This window comes from Plecotus auritus (assembly GCF_963455305.1).
Source record: "Plecotus auritus genome assembly, chromosome: 4".
Taxonomy (NCBI): domain Eukaryota; kingdom Metazoa; phylum Chordata; class Mammalia; order Chiroptera; family Vespertilionidae; genus Plecotus; species Plecotus auritus.
The window spans coordinates 31620891-31636612 of NC_137775.1; the positions used below are offsets into that span (position 1 = coordinate 31620891).

Consider the following 15722-nt stretch of genomic DNA (forward strand, 5'->3'; position numbering starts at 1 on the left):
GCCTGTAGGGATGATGGATCTTGTGAATGAATGAATGAAAATATGTCATTAAAAAACACACGAAAGCACTCTTAAGAGATTTGCTATTCCAGTTTATTGCTTGAAGTTAGTAATTCTTAACTAGGCACCTAGGATCTTAGCTAAGAATTTTATTCAAAACCTTTGGGTATTACTTGGAGGTAAAAGAAAGTAGGAGTTCTTTTGGATCTTGGAAGGAATGAGTTGAAAAACCAAAGGATTCCTTAAATTGAATACATAGGATGAGAGAAATTCTATTGGGAATACTAAATACTGTTATAAACAAAAGAAAAATTCATGAATTTACAGAAAATTAAATAGAATATTATTAAATTGAGTTATTGTAATTTTATAAAATTATTTACTACTCAATAAAATATTTTTATTGATTTCAGTGAGGAAGGGAGAGGGAGATAGAAGCATCAATGATAAGAGAGAATCATTGATCGGCTGCCTCCTGCATGCCCCACACTGGGAACCGAGCCCGCAACCCAGGCATGTGCCCTGACTGGGAATTGAACTGTGACCTTCTGGTTCATAGGTCAACGCTCAACCACTGAGCCACACCAGGCACCTCTCTATATTTTTATTTGTATTTCTCAGTTCTCTGACATCTCCTGGGAATTTTGATGATTTATTTTTATCTGTGCTCCGAACCCTTATTTTTATAATTAGTATCACTATGTAAGTCTTCATCTGATGTAAATCAGTGATGTTGTCACACTGATATTCTTTTTACTTGGTACAGCATTTCAATGACAGACATCCTTCATCAGTGGGCTCAGTTTCATTGCCATTTTCCTCCATTCTTTCTGTCAGTTTTCATACTGCATAAAATGGCTCCACTTCTACTCCACCTTATCCACACATATTTTTCTTATACTTGTCACATATAGCACAAGACATTTTCTAAGAGATATAATCAGTGGATATTTTTATCATCTTGACAAGACTGTGCAACAGAATTTATTTTATAAACTCTGTAGTAATGGCAGGTGGACAGTGTTATATGAAACAGTGTACTGAAAGAAAGGAAAACCCAAAGGTGGATCGCTCGAATGATTAGGATTGCTTTTCCCATTTGGTTTTCTCCAAATGAGAATTCCTGAAATAGATCCCTTAGTCCCAAAGTGCTTCAGCCAGGGGGTTCAGGGGTAGACACCCCCTGACATAGCTGTTCATTGGTGATAGCTGTTGTTCTTGGCTTCTGACTACAACCTTTTGTTCTCTTCTTGGAGAAACTGGAAAAAACTATACTTATATACTACCCTGAAAGTGAGATTTTGGTTACCTTTATTTGTGAAGACAACTTTTTGTTTACCTGCTTGTTGGTTTCATTCATTCATTCATTCATTCAGTAAATATTTATTGCTTGCCTCCTATGTGCCAGGCACTATACTAGTCACTGACATTAAAAAATGTTTTTGTTGGAACCAACATTTAAATTATTTTTCAGTAAACTGTTTTAGGAGGGGACTATGTCAAAAAAGTTGTGTCAGCAGAGAAATATTATTTTATCTGTTTGCTGATTTTTTTTTTTTTAACAAGATTGCTATGGCAAGGACATGACGCTTTGCACCTCTGACATCGTTGCTAATGCTGGGTTTCTTTGCTGCGGAGGCGAAAGATGTTTTGAGGGTCATTATTGCACCGGAACGCTGCACCTGTTGCTGGGTGTTCTTGCATATGAAACTTAGAACCTAGAGTCACTTGCTTTCGTTTCCCTTTCCTCTCCCTCTTTCCGGTGTGGAGGGCTGAGTTAGTAACTCCTGTGTTGAGTAACCACCTTGTTCCTTTCAGTGCCCTGGAGAGTGGAAGTGTGTTGGTATTTTTTTTCATTCTGTTGCTGAAAGAGTCCCTTCTGAGTGACCTCAAGGTCCTGAGGCTTGTGTTGGTGCTGAGTTCAGGACTGCAGTGGGGGTGGAGGTGAGGGTGGGGGTGGGCGTGGGGGTGGGGGTGGAAGTAGGGGTGGGGGTGGGGGTGGGGCTGCTCTCTGCAGCAGCTGCTGCTACCTGATACCTGGACCCTCCTGCTCTTGAGGAACATGCACTTCCTCCTGGTGTCATCTGGTTTTTGGCTGTGACTGAGGAAGAGAGGAAGTATTGTATGGTGTCCTTTACTTTCAGGAAAACAAATTTGCAGTGTCTGGGCTTCGGGTTGGTCCAGGCCATGCTGCTGAGAGCCAGGGCTGCTGCAGGAGGCCCGCGAGAGCTGGTCCTGAGGCTGAGAACACCCACAGCCTGGGTTTGGGGTTTCACTCCGTGTTCACAGACCTCAGTTACCTCATTTTTCAAATGAGCGCTGAGGTATTGACAGAGCTTAAGTTGTAAGCATTTTGCAGGCATCAATGGAAAGCGATGTGAAGAAACTTTCAAGTTCAGAAGTCCCGAAAGTTGGTCAGTTGTTACCAACCAAATTACATACTGCTGTTCCAACGGGAACAGTGGTAGTTCCCGCACACCACCGAATTGGCAGCCTCCAGGAAACTGTTCTTTTCGTCCAGCATTCCTAATTTCAAACCAAAGTTCATTATATTTGCTGTATCTATACTTTTATAGACAGGATTCCTCATGGAACTTCTCCGGAGGAGAATGTGTTGTAGAAAGTGGAGTTTTGTGTGAAATGGGACATACATGGCCCCAACCTGCCAACCCCAGGATGGTCATCCTCCCTCAGGGACCGCCCTGGAACCCGAGGGCCTGGAGTTGCTCGTCCCTTCTTTCCGGGTCACCCGTTTCTCTTTCGTGCCTTCTCTGTGACTCCTTAGAACACGTGAATGGTAGGCGTGTTTCTTGCTTCCGTGGTGTTCACTCCCATCTTGTCTCCTCCTTGAATATTTCGCAGGCTCAGGCCTGTCGCAGGGTTCCGGCCTGGTCCCTGAGGCTGTGATGGCACTGGGTGTGAGGTGGTTTGCCTGGCCTGGGAACTGGCTCTGCTCCCTGCTCCGCATGGAACCCAGTAGGTGCTCAGTAAACAGATCGTCAGCTGCCTGGCTCTCATGAGTACTCCTTTCTGGACCCCTGGGAGCTTGTCACTGAGTCCCGTGCCTCTAATTCTCGAGTCATAAGCATTGTTTTCAGTCTCTGCTCCTCACCGGCTTACCCCTTGGAAACCTGGAACTGATGTCAAATACTCCCTGTCAGTTCCTTGGCATCGGTTCTGCCTAATTATTACCTGGCTCCTTCCTTTTCTCCCCACGCTCAGCCCTCAGTTGTCACAAGTAGGTGATGAGGCCTTGTTCCCAGGTTGAGAGAGTTGGCACATGGGAGTGGGGGTGGGTGTGACCACAGACGGGACAATCTTTGTGTGCTACCCCTTACATATGACTCACACATGTTATACACCTATCTTCCCACGTCCAGCATCCTCAGGCTTGCTGAAGGGCAGAAGGGTCCATAGGCAGGACATTAAATTGAGATCGTTGTTGCAGGTGACCAAGGGACAAAATTTTAGGAGTCACATTCGGAGTCACAGGCTGTGTGCCCAACGGGACACTTAGATTACTTCTTCCACTAGATGGTTTTATTGTTAACAACAAAGAACAACCCTGTGCTTCCCTCTTCACACCTTCCCATGAAGCTTGAGGTTCTAGAACCCTCACAGGGGTCCTCAAACTACAGCCCGCGGGCCACATACGGCCCGCCGAGGACATTTATCCGGCCCGACGGGTGCCGCTGCCTGTCCTGCTTAACAGCCGACTGGTCCCGGGCCTGCAGTGCGCATAGGAATTTGTTCATAGTTTTTTTTTTTTTAAACTATAGTCCAGCCCTCCAACGGTCTGAGGGACAGTGAACTGGCCCCCTGTTTAAAAAGTTTGAGGACCCCTGGGCCAGCAGTTGCACTTCAGGAAAACTCGCTTGCTGACTTTGGCTCCATAGCCCTGCCGGGAGACAGTGTTATTGCCTCTACTGTCACAGCACTTTTATTTCCAAACTACTCTTTATATTCCTGAAAGTGCCTTTCTCGCCTGGCCACAGCTCTCTGGTCCCTGAGGAGTCTTTCTGCAGCGCTGGGATTGCTGATTTGCCTCAGAGCTGCTGTTTTGATTTTGCTCCTGCCCTAGACTCTGCCACCTCCCTCCCTTCTGCCTCAGGTGGGCATGTCGCATGCTCTGTGCTCTTGGGGGGCGGGCGGGGGGGGAGTGCTGGCCAGGCTCCTCTCATTGTCCTGGCACACCCTCCCTTCTGCACCGATGTCTGCCACGTCACCTCATCTCTCTCCTGTCAGTAACTGTTCATGCATTAGGTCCACATCCCGTGCCAGGCACTGTGCCAAGGGATGGCAATACGAAGGCAAATGAGAAAAGACAATGTTTTTCCTTCCTGATTGATAAAAACAGAACAAAGTAGAAAATCCAGAAAAATCACCCCTCCTTTTAAAAAACAATGTTTTAAAATTCCTCCTGCTTTTTTAAAGCATCTGTGTTTTATTAATCTCTTAACATCCCTGCAACTACTCTGCGTGTTCCCTGAGGAGCCCTGCAGCGAGCTTCCTCTTTACCGCTGGAGGGAGATGTCTGCAGCTGGAGGGGCTGCCCAGGGAGCCTTGCCCTAGCAGACAACTCTACAGGGCTCCTCCCAGGGCCCTGGCAGATTGGATCCTGGCATCTGCAAAGTGGTGGCACCACCTGGCAGCCATATGGTGTCTGCTTGTTCCACCGGATGCCATACCAGTGGGTTCCAGGCAGTTGCTGGTCTGTTTGGAAGCAATTCGGCCAGACATACACATGTACATGTGTACACACACACACACACACACACACACACACACACACACACTGTTGTAAGAGGAAGGCCTCCCTGGCAGGGAACCGGGTTCCCTGCTCAGAACCCTCCTCGCCTCACTCGGTGTAGGGAGAGGATGCCGGCTCCTACAACCTCTCCCTACCCCCCTCATTAAGGGATTACTACTACTGTGCAATTTTCCTGGGAGAATTGTAAGAAAGGTTATAATTTTATCTTGAAATACAACTTCTAGGAATTTTTCTTTTAATTCGAAGTAGGTGTCTTTGACTGTTTGCACATTAGAAAGTAAAAGCAATAATACTTAAGATATGATTTCTTTCTTCTTTCATTGGCATATTCCTCAAAGTCTGCATCTGATGTCAGCCTCTGGGTGGTTTTGGATAAATTCTGAACTCTTCGATGGTGGGGATTTTTGTTTAATCCTCTCTAGCATAATTCTGTTGATCATAATGTCATTTGGTTGCATGCATATACTAATATGGAAACAAAGGCATGATTTCAGATTTTATTTATATCTTTGTTCCTTGGAAAAACAATCCCCATGAGAAAGCACTCAGCCCATTAAGTGCCATCCTTGGCGTTACTTTTTTGGGTTTGCTTGTTTTTAGAAAAGTTTTCCTGGCTTTTGCTTTTTGTAATTGTTTTAACCATACCAACAGTAACGTAGTGAGTATTTTTAGGAATGTGTTGTTAAAATCATGTGAAAAATTCCTTTTATGTCAACATGTGGGATTTTGTTAGTTGTGTGATAGTAATGTTAGTTAATGTGGTCAAGAACTAAGGTAGAGTTTTCTAGCTAGAAAAAAATGAGTTAAAGCTCCTGACATGCTCTTTGAATATTGGGGAAATTGTATTCTGAATGTAATTAGTTTGATGAAAGTATTAAAGAGAATGAATTAGATTGTGAGAATCTTGATGATAGGGCTTGTGCCCTTTTTGGGGGGGTTCTCCTTGGATGTGATGCTGTGTAGATGGTCTGTGCAGTCGGAGGAGTTGGCTCAGGTGGTGGAGAGTTTTGTAAACCTCATGAAGATTAGACTCCCACCTCCCTCCTCCTATGAATCTGGAAGCGAGGGAGCTGTAGGTGTTTTACAAAGATCACCCGGGGGCTCCGTGGAAGGTGGGGATTGGAATGGAGAGAGCTTAGAGGCAGACATAACCTTGCAGGTTATTTTGCTAGGAGAGGGCGTGACAGAGGATGCAGCGAAGAAGGGCAGGAGATGGGTGAGGCCATGGATTTCATAGGTACAGATCCAAGGGGCCTCATTTGCAGTTTCAGAGCTCTGAAGACCAAAAGGTATTTTCTTTGTAATTCATTTGTCAGGAAAACCTGAGTTTGGCTTGAACTCAGTTGGTGGCAACATTTGACCTGAACTGCTGGGATGTTTTTCCAATCTTTATCTTACTTACCATTAATAAAATACACATATTTGCTGCAGATGTATTAATGTGTTTAATTAGAGGAAATTTCTCTGGGTCTCACTGGTTTATGTTTCAACGTAATAGATGGCTTGTGTGCTGTCGGACTTTCTCAATTGGGAAAAGTTCTGATTTGGGAAGATACCTAGCCCAAGGATTTTGGACAAAGGATTGTGAAGCTATATGAGCTGTGCTATGAGAGAAGTTTGATAAGACTAACAGATTAGATATGGAAAGAATTTGAAGGAAAAGAACATTTCTAGCTGGGAAAACTCAATGGTCAATGATGACACTACCTCATTAGTATGAAAAACAACTATTGTCGGGGGGCTCAGGAATGTTCATTAGATATTGCATGAATTATTGGAAAGGATGTATTTTGGATTTTTAAGGATTTGCTTGTATGTAGGATCTTGGATTGAATCATGATCCAGAAGAAGGGGAAATTATTAGAAATTTGAATAAGATCTGTAGAGCAGTTTATAATATTGCATCAGTACTAAATCTCTGGTTTTGATAATTGTATTTTGATTATGTAAAGATGGTGACATTTGGGGAAGCTGGGAGAAGGGAATGAGAACTCTACTATTTTTACAACTTTAAAAAATATGTTTTTATTGATTGCAGAAAGGAAGGGAGAGGGAGAGATAGAAACATCAACGATGAGAGAGAATCACTGATTGTCTGTCTCCTGCATGCCTCTTACTGGGGATTGAGCCCGCAACCCGGGCGTGTGCCCTTGACCGGACTTGAACCCGGGACCCTTCAGTCCCAGGCCGACCCTCTATGCACTGAACCAAACCAGCTAGGGCTTTACAACTTTTTTGGTAAATCTAAAATTATTTCAGTTTTTAAAAAAATGAGAAAAAAAATTTCTTGTTATAACAGGAAATAGCATCATCTATGTTGCTTTTAAGTAGAGAATATCTGTTAGCAGGAGTGCGGTTTTTTTCAGAGAATTCCAAGTCAAGAAAGAAATATAAGTCCAGTAGAATGCCAAAGTTAGGTTTCCACCCCCTCCCTATTTTTTTTTTTAAGGCTGACCTTGTTTTTATCATAAGATGAATTTAACATTTTCTTGATTCCACCTGAAGTGCAGGCAGAAGAGTTACAAAGTGAAGCCACAGTGTCTGGAGCGTTCACGGGAGGTGCTGTAACTCCAGGTTCCCTTGCACATGGGCTCCCTGGTGGCGGTGGGAGTGGTTTGTCTCTAGCTTTTGTCTGCTGCTCTGCAGGGTTAGATGTAGTAGGTTCATTAGTCAGGACTGGCGGTTATAATTAGATGCTCAAAGCCAAGAGGGTTTGCAGATAACAGAAAGAAGGGTAAAGTATGTGCCTTTAATAGCCAAGGTCAGCTCAGCTGGTCTTGGCTGTGCTGATGTTGCTGGGCCTGTGTCTTCCCAGTGGAGAGGGGATTAGTCTCTAAATGACTCTGCTTCTCTCTCTCTCTTCTACACCACCTCCTGTAGTTTCAGCTCATTCGTCCTGTAATTCTCTCTCCAGTCCAGTCTTTTTTTTCTTTCTGGTGAGAGTAGACCTAGGCTGGCAGCCAGTGACTGTTGAGCTATAATAGAGCTAGTGGTATGTGCAAAATTTGATTACTGCTGTCAACACCAGATTGAATAAGAAAGTGCATACCCTAGACAGATCCTTGCAGCATAAATGGCCTATTGATTTCACAAGAACTAGAGGCCACCGTGTAACACAGAAGAAGGGGTCTGTGGATTGAGAGTGGGTTCTGACGTCACAGAGCAGTTTTAAAAAGTGCCCTCCTGTTAGAGCTTTTTGGAAGGACCTTTAGATAACGTTGCTAAGCTGATCGCTGCTTCTGATTTTCTTCACGGTAAAGTGTTTACAGAGACTCCAGGGAAGGCTTTGCGCTGGTGCTTGTTCAGTGGCTTGCCTTTCCTGTGCAGAACCCCGTCAGGGGTTGTGCTGGTTGACACAGACCACGTTTGCTCCTGAGCTGTGATGACATTCCCACTTAGCTTAATGTGCATGTTTTAGACATTTCCCACAATGGAAAGTTCTATTTGACATAGGGAAGTGCAGGGGTCAGCCTCATAGTCAGCCGTACGCCAAGAAATAACAAAAACAATGGATTACACGGTGCAGGCTTGGGATGTGGAAACTTTCTTAGAAGATGGATGAATCATATTATTAGTACATGCTGCAAGGCCTGAGGCCTTATATTGGAAAATGAAGAAAAAAATGGTTACTTTTTAAAGTTTGTAGCCTTTTTGTATTTTTTTTGTGTGTGCTTGCTTTATGTTAATTATATTCTGTTTAGTTTTTTTGGGGGGGGGATTAAAATCCAAAATAGGATGTTTTAGGAAAGAGATAATTAACATTGTCTATGAGTTTGTTCAAACACCACAAGGTGTGAAAAAAAAATTACTCTGAATTAGATTGAAGCAGATTAGATAGTCCCTTAGAATTAGAAAAAAAGTAATAATCCCTTCAAATTAGATTATTTTAGATGGTTTGAATTTTGAATTAGATAATCTCTTTGAATTAGTTTGGATAATCCCTTTGATTTAGAATAATTACCACCCTTCTTACAATATCATCTTTTTAAGAGGGAACGGGGAATCCTGATTTGTTGTCCTTCTTGGCTACCTTCAAAATTTTTGAGATTTTTAATCTTAAATCACAACACAACTGATCTCTGCGTGCAGGAGGCAGCCAATCGATGATTCTCATCATTGATGTTTCTCTCTCTCTCCTGCTCTCCCTTCCTCTGAAATTAGTGAAGACATATTAAAAAATGGTGCCAGATGGGTACTGGAAATATCAGGGGAATGCTTTGTAAAGTATATGACTGTCTACTCTAACCACTATGTTGTACACCTGAAACTAATATGAAGTGAAACTGAATGTAAACTGTAATTGAAAAATAAAATTAAAAATTTTCCCCATAAACAATTATGAGTATTCACTTACAAAAGGCTGCCTTTTAATTGGGCTTGTTTCTATTTAAGAAGAAAATAAAGCAGAAAGACAGAAAGAGCTGGTTTGTGAGTGATTGAAATGTCATACATTGAGAATTTCATCTTCTAATACGTTTTCTTAAGCAACCCTTTGGGAGAGCAATCATGATCAACTACTTTAGCTGCTTCTTACCAGAGATGAAAAGGCCAGCACTATTTAGCTGGTACAAATCCATACAACTATACCAGTTGAAAATGTTGAAATTCTTTCATAACTGTTTGAAAATACCCACTATTAAAGCTGGGTACCTTCAAGGTCTTGCTTAAGCACTGTAGCCAGTATCTATTCTGATCAAGTGGTCCCCGTGTCTTGCTGCTTGCTCTATAGTTTGAGTATGTAGCCCTGCCTTTAAATATGGAAGTATTTTTGGGCTACTGGTAGAAAATGGGCTTTAATAACCATCAGGGAACTGCAAATCACACCACCATGGGATGTCACTTCTACCCGCTAGGATGGCTACTGTAATAAAAAGACCGGTAATAAGTGTGGCTGAGGATGTGAAGGAATTGGAACCTTCATGCACTGGTAGTGAAAATACTTTGAGAAAACTCTTTGGCAGTTTTTCTAATGGTTCACCATAGGGTACTATGTGACCCAGCAATTCTACCCCTGGATATATATACCCAAGAGAAATGAAAACATATGACAACATTCAGAGTTGTACATGAATGCTCAAAGCAGCATTATTCATAAGCAAAAGCTAGAAACAACCCAAATATCCATCAACTGATGAATGGATAAATAAAATGGGGAGTGTTATTACAATGCGATATTATTCATCCAAAAGAAGGAATGAAGTACTGACACAACATGGAAGAACCTTGAAAACATTGTGTGCGAAGTGAAAAAAAAAAAAGACCCTGTACATATTCAATGATTTCATTTATATGAAATGCCCAGAAGAGGCAAATCAATAGAGTAAATGTAGATTTTTGTGGTTGCCTGGGGCTGAGGGGTGGGAGGAGGGAAGTGGAGCGTGACAGCTTTTTGGGGTGATGAAAACGTTCTAAATTGATTGTGGTGATGGATACACAGCTCTGTGAATATATGAGTAATCATTGAATTATACACTCTACATGGGTTAATTGCATACAAAGGGAATTCTAAATCAATAAAGCTGTTACCTCCCCCCACAAAAAAATTGGGCTTTGATTATGTGACATAATCTGTATCACTGTGCTTCTCTCCTCTCAAGACTCTTAGGAGGCAGGTGAGGTCTCTACTCCCATTTTACAGGTTTGGAGATTGAGGCTTAGAGTATTTTGCCAGAGTCATACTGCATCCAGTCTAGGCAAAATACATAGGTCAAGAGGAGGAGAGTGGGTATTGGTTGGTTCTCCTTTCTATACCTCAGCCAGCAGTAGTAGGGAAGAACATGGCTTTTAATTTAAACCCGTGTGTTTCCTGGTAATGGTACATATTCTATGAAAATCTTTGCTTAAGAGTAGGAAGTTTCTATAAGCAAGAGAGTAAAAGAGAATAGGAACAGGAAAACAGGTGAGGTGATGTGGTGATGATTTATCTTGCTTATTATAGGTCTGTGGAAAACATGCAGAAGTGATAGCCAAGCGGGCAAGGCAAATATAGAAAATAGAATAGCCTGGAAATGTGAGTCAAAATTGTTACCTCTTATCTTAGAATTCTATGTGGTTAATTCCCCCCCCCCCCATAATAGCAGTTTCTAAGGAATTAAGAAGAGATCATTTTGAATTTTATTTCCTCAAGATATAGATATATACATGCCCATTGAAGTGAAATAACAAGTCCGATTTATTCTTTGACATGTAGTTAATTTGTAACCAAACTCTTCATTCAGTTGTATACCCAGGGCAAAAGCCTCTATTTATATACCTAGTGGGTAGAGAGGTGGGTGGAGATGTCCCTTACTGGCTGAGCCGGTGCTGTCAAAACAGGAAACAAAGCTATAATCTCTTTGTAGTTGATCAGAAATATTCAAAGGCTCTTACTTGTGACAATTAAAAGACAAAACAAAACAGAAAACAAAAAAGAGATCACCCCAGCCCAAAATGACCTAAGGCGTTTCACTGACTGCTAAGTGTAACTTCCTGTCTGTCTTGAACGGAGATTGGGCTAGGTTTAGTCAGAGCCTCTCATGGGAAAAGAAAAGCCACCCCAACACAGGACATCCCAGTGTGCAGTTCGCAGGCTGCTTTGTTGTCCGCTTCCTCTGCATCCTTTTCCTCGTCTTTCAAGCAAATGTAGGTGATGAGCAGCCCGGCAGCCACCGCACTTCGTTGGAAAAAGTGCAGATTTGACTTGCCAGGGCCAGGAGCTCGGCGGCTTTACCAGCGAGTGCCAGGTAAGTTTGTCAACTTGCCGCACTCCCCACCCGAGAGGTTTTGAAAGGGGGACGTCAGCAAGGACAAGGCTCCCTCAGTCACTTACCGAGTCTGTTTGTCACAAAGCCACTGAAGGCAGGGTTTTGCTGGTGACAGACAGCCCTGTTCCTCCTGATGCCACCTCTGTGGTGGACTCTGAATAGTGGAGACCAGTGCTGTCTGCTTCATCCTTCTCTTCAGAGTGTGATCATTTGCCACGTATTAGCTTCTTTGGGAAAAACACTCAAGGCACCACATACATTGATTGTGACAAGTGTGTTTCACTTGATTTCCCTGTATTTTGGAAGCAGCTTCTGATGTGTGGACTGTTTACACTTATATGTAGAGCAGTTTCCTCCGCTGTTGAATTGTGGTAGAGCTCAAGCCGTATTGTATTTGATTTACTGTGCTGGTGCAAAGGATATTTCCCTTTTGAAAATGTACAGTTCGGAGCTGACAAATGGGAGAGCTGGAGGTTTGTACTTTTGGGGGGAAATGGAGATGAGGGGGTTTTGTTTTACTGGAGAACCGCCAAGCAGAGCTTGACATTGGATGTGCTCATGCCCGTTTCCATCACTGGACCCCACTTCCAAGTGACCTTTCTGGACCAGTTCAAGTATATATTCATGTACGGGTCATAGAAACTTTCTGAGAAAAACAAAACAAAGCAAGTGATGTGTTTTATTTGATCTCATATATCATGTTTGAACATTGTCACTGTGGGAAAACTTTTAGGCTAGTTAGTATTAAAACTTTTTCTTTCTTTCTTTTGGAATTACTTTGTCCCTCTTAATGTTTTATTCCTTGTAAGTCCATGTAAATGAGGTGGTAAATGCTTGTAGGCACTGTCTCTATGGATGGCATTTAAATGATTGGAGTGGCCCATATTTTCCTTGTAAATTTACTTTCTATGCCACATGTAATAGGAGAGCAGTGTACTTAGCATTCTCTCCTTGGGCTATTGACTTTTCTCTCTTATTTAAAGAACCATGTGGTCTCAACAAAAAATTAAAATAGCTTTCAGGCACTGAATTAAAACCCCGTGCTTGGGAGTAGCAATTACAGCATTGTGGCTTTTCGAGGATACTTCTTAACTCTCACTTAATCCTCTGTCTTCCCCTGGCATTAATAATCTCTGTAGTTTGCTCGATTGCGTTTTATTGTCTTGCTACAGAGGGTCTCGGGTAACTCTGGTGCTCAAAATCAGAAGATAATTAAAAGAAAAAAATACCAATAAACCTTTAAATAGTAAGCAAACTTGAAAGCAAGTAGACTGTAGCTTTAAACAGGAATTCCCATCCAATTAGACAAGATTTCTTTCCTGCCCTTTGACCAGTCCAAAGGCTTTAGGAAAATACAAAGCATTTAAAAAAAGATACTTCAGAACATGTTATTTTTAACAAAAATAGAAAACCACTGGGTCCATGATTTCAAATTCCACAAGGGCCTAAGCTCCCTGCACGTTGCTGTTATTGAACTGAGTACTTCCTTATACCTACAGGTAGATCTCCTTAGTGATCCTGATAGAAACAAAGATATAAAAATACACTTTTATGCATAGTATATTTCATTGCAACACATGGCCTTTTTTTGTTAAAGCTGTCTCCATTATAGCTTAAAGTTTGGGATGAATCCTTTATTTACAGACCTCAAGTAAGGCAGAAAGTGAAACCATATGTGTTTTGTATTACATTTTTGACAGTGCAGAAGTTGATATGTCAAAGGACTGTTGCAGAATCTAAGTGGAATAATGAAACAAATTAAATAGAGTGGATTTAAAAGACATATTTGTTCAAAATTAGCCTTTCAGTGTTTTTGTTTGTTTGTTTTATTTTGTTGAAATTGTCAGTCTTTTGCTCTATGCTGTCATCTAGAATGTGGGATGCTAATTTGATGAATTTTCCTCTCAGCTTACCCACTGAGATATAACAGGAGGAAACTGAATAAGGTGGACATATTAATCTCTGTCTTTGGTATAGAATCTTTTTATTTAAAATTTTTGTGAAATATTTTCTTATTCTTGATGTCTGTGTACAAATGGCCAAATGTTTAAAATAATGTAATTGAGAGAGACCAAAGTTAAAAAAAACAAAAACCCATCTTGAAAGTGTGAAATAAAAATGTACAGGAGTCGTAGGCAGGTCCTGTGGCCAGATGACTTATGTCTGGAAATCGCCTGCTCAGGAAGCCACCTCTGAGAGGCCCTGCTCTTCTCGCCACCCTTCCTGCTTGGCTGGTGGGCCGACAGGACTCTGTGCCAGCTGTTTCCTTTTCAGATGGGCAGATTAAGCTCTTCTGAACCCCGGCTGCACTAGAAAGAATCCTTAAAGGGCTGGGGCCCTCACGTAATTGGACTCGCCTTACCTGTGAAGCTTTTCAAAAATATCCAAGTGATTCTAATGGACTCAACGAGGAGGAGCACAGACCCAGACTGCTCGTTCCTTACAAGGCTGAAGGCTCCATGAGGTCGAGGACCAGAGGGAAGCTCTGTCACCTTGGTACCCAGCCCCTCACTGTGTGCCCGGCGTGCAGGAAGGCTCAGTATTGGCTTGTGGAATGGGTGAATAAATTTCTCTGAGCAGCAGGAGGGCTGGCCGAGGGTAGGATCTCTTAATTTCCGGTCTGTGTTGGTGTGAAGGAGTGTTCTATGACACTGTAGCCCGTCTGAATATCAGCTGTCATTTGGGAAGCTCTTAGGAGAGTGACAGGGGGACAGGCAAACCTCGGTACGCTGAGCAGACCTCTTGGCACAGACGAGGCTCCAGGTTGGCAGCGTCTTCATGAAGCAAGGCAGGTGGAAAGCTTGGGAATCAGACTTTCATCAGCGGCTTGGGTGCAAATGGGTGTGAATGTGGAGGTGGGGCCGGTTGGGGACACTACCAGGAGGGTCTCCTAAAGTGACCTGGGCGAGGGGAGGAGTGTGATTATCTTTGGCAGGTCTTAAGGGCTGCCTGACCCACCAGTTGGCTACAGTATATAAGAGTGAAGGAACACAGAATTCAGATCAGAGTGTGCTGAGGTTTGTCTGAAAAAATTTCTCAGGGTTTGTGAATGTTTAGCCTGTCTTAATGTTTATCAAAAATGATTTCATGGCTAGGGAGAGCAAGTAGAATACAATTTGTGGAGGCTTGAGAGAAAATTATTAAGTTGGAAGAAGAAGGGTAGGGACAGAATGATTTGTTTGAAACAAAAGAATTTGGAGGGGAACTGAGAAATGTGATTAACATAGTACTGAGCAGTGTTTCAAGGGGTGGACCTGGATCTCAGGTCCACCTGCCATGGATTGTGGAGGCACTTACCTGCTGTGATGGGTCATCCTACCAGCAGGATTCCCCCAGTGGGTCAAGGTCTTGATTAATGATGTAGCACATTTTAAAGCACCTTGAAAGCTATATGTAACAGCTCTAGGTAAATAGTAAAAAGAATAAGTTCTGTAAAAATTGTAAAAATCTAGTCAGTCGATAAAGAGCTTTGCCTGTGACCTAGAGCCTAGAAATAGGAAATCAAATATTTTGTTCCTTATGGTACTTAAAATACATTAAATTTAAATATCTATTATATACATACATATATATTTAAGGTATTTTAATACACAACTATTATATACATACATATATATTTAAGGTATTTTAATACACAACTAAAAGGATGATTATATATGTATACATATATACATGTATACATGTATAATCATCATCTTTTTAGTAGTGTTTTTCCTTGGCATTACTTGAAAGGTATGCTCATGACATGGATCCTGGGTCGGTTTTATGTTTCACTTGGGTTCTCTGACCCCTTTTTTGAGGGTACCAGGTGCTTCCTATTCCAGCTGTTTGCAAATTCAGGATTTGGCTGGGTTATCTGTAGGGTGCTCTCTGTGTCCTCACCTGTTGCTGGTGGAAGTGGGCTTCTTGGGGTGCTGTGGGAATGGGAATTTCCTGAGACCCCCACGGGAGGATGAGGTATCACGGAAAGCTTTATCTCTGTGGAACAAAACCCCTGACTTTTCAAGGTCCCATCTCCCACTGTTCCACCAAAGAAATAGCCCCATTTTGTCTTCAGCAGAGCTAGGATCAAAGCCATTGCCCAGAGTTTCTCCTCCATATTTGTACAGACCAGTTCAGCACCTGGCTAGGTTAGCTTGTGTGTTCCCAGCCGCAGTCCACTGTATAGGGTCCACATGGCCATGGGGCATGGGGCTTCTAGAGCCACA

The 15722-nt window shown here is 42.4% G+C and overlaps 1 protein-coding gene across 3 annotated transcripts in view; it reads left to right on the top strand.

Annotated features, from left to right (window-relative positions):
- The window catches only part of UTRN (utrophin), a 479531-nt gene that overhangs the window by 50851 nt on the left and 412958 nt on the right, over window positions 1–15722 (top strand). The window contains exon 1 of one of the 3 annotated variants that reach the window (XM_080663478.1): window positions 11104–11493. The exons of the other annotated variants lie outside the window; for them this stretch is intronic. Within the exon in view, the coding sequence (XP_080519604.1) occupies window positions 11400–11493 (94 nt within the window). The 5' untranslated portion in view covers window positions 11104–11399. Of the gene's footprint in view, window positions 1–11103; window positions 11494–15722 lie in introns of those variants that run through there. 3 annotated transcript variants of the gene reach the window in all.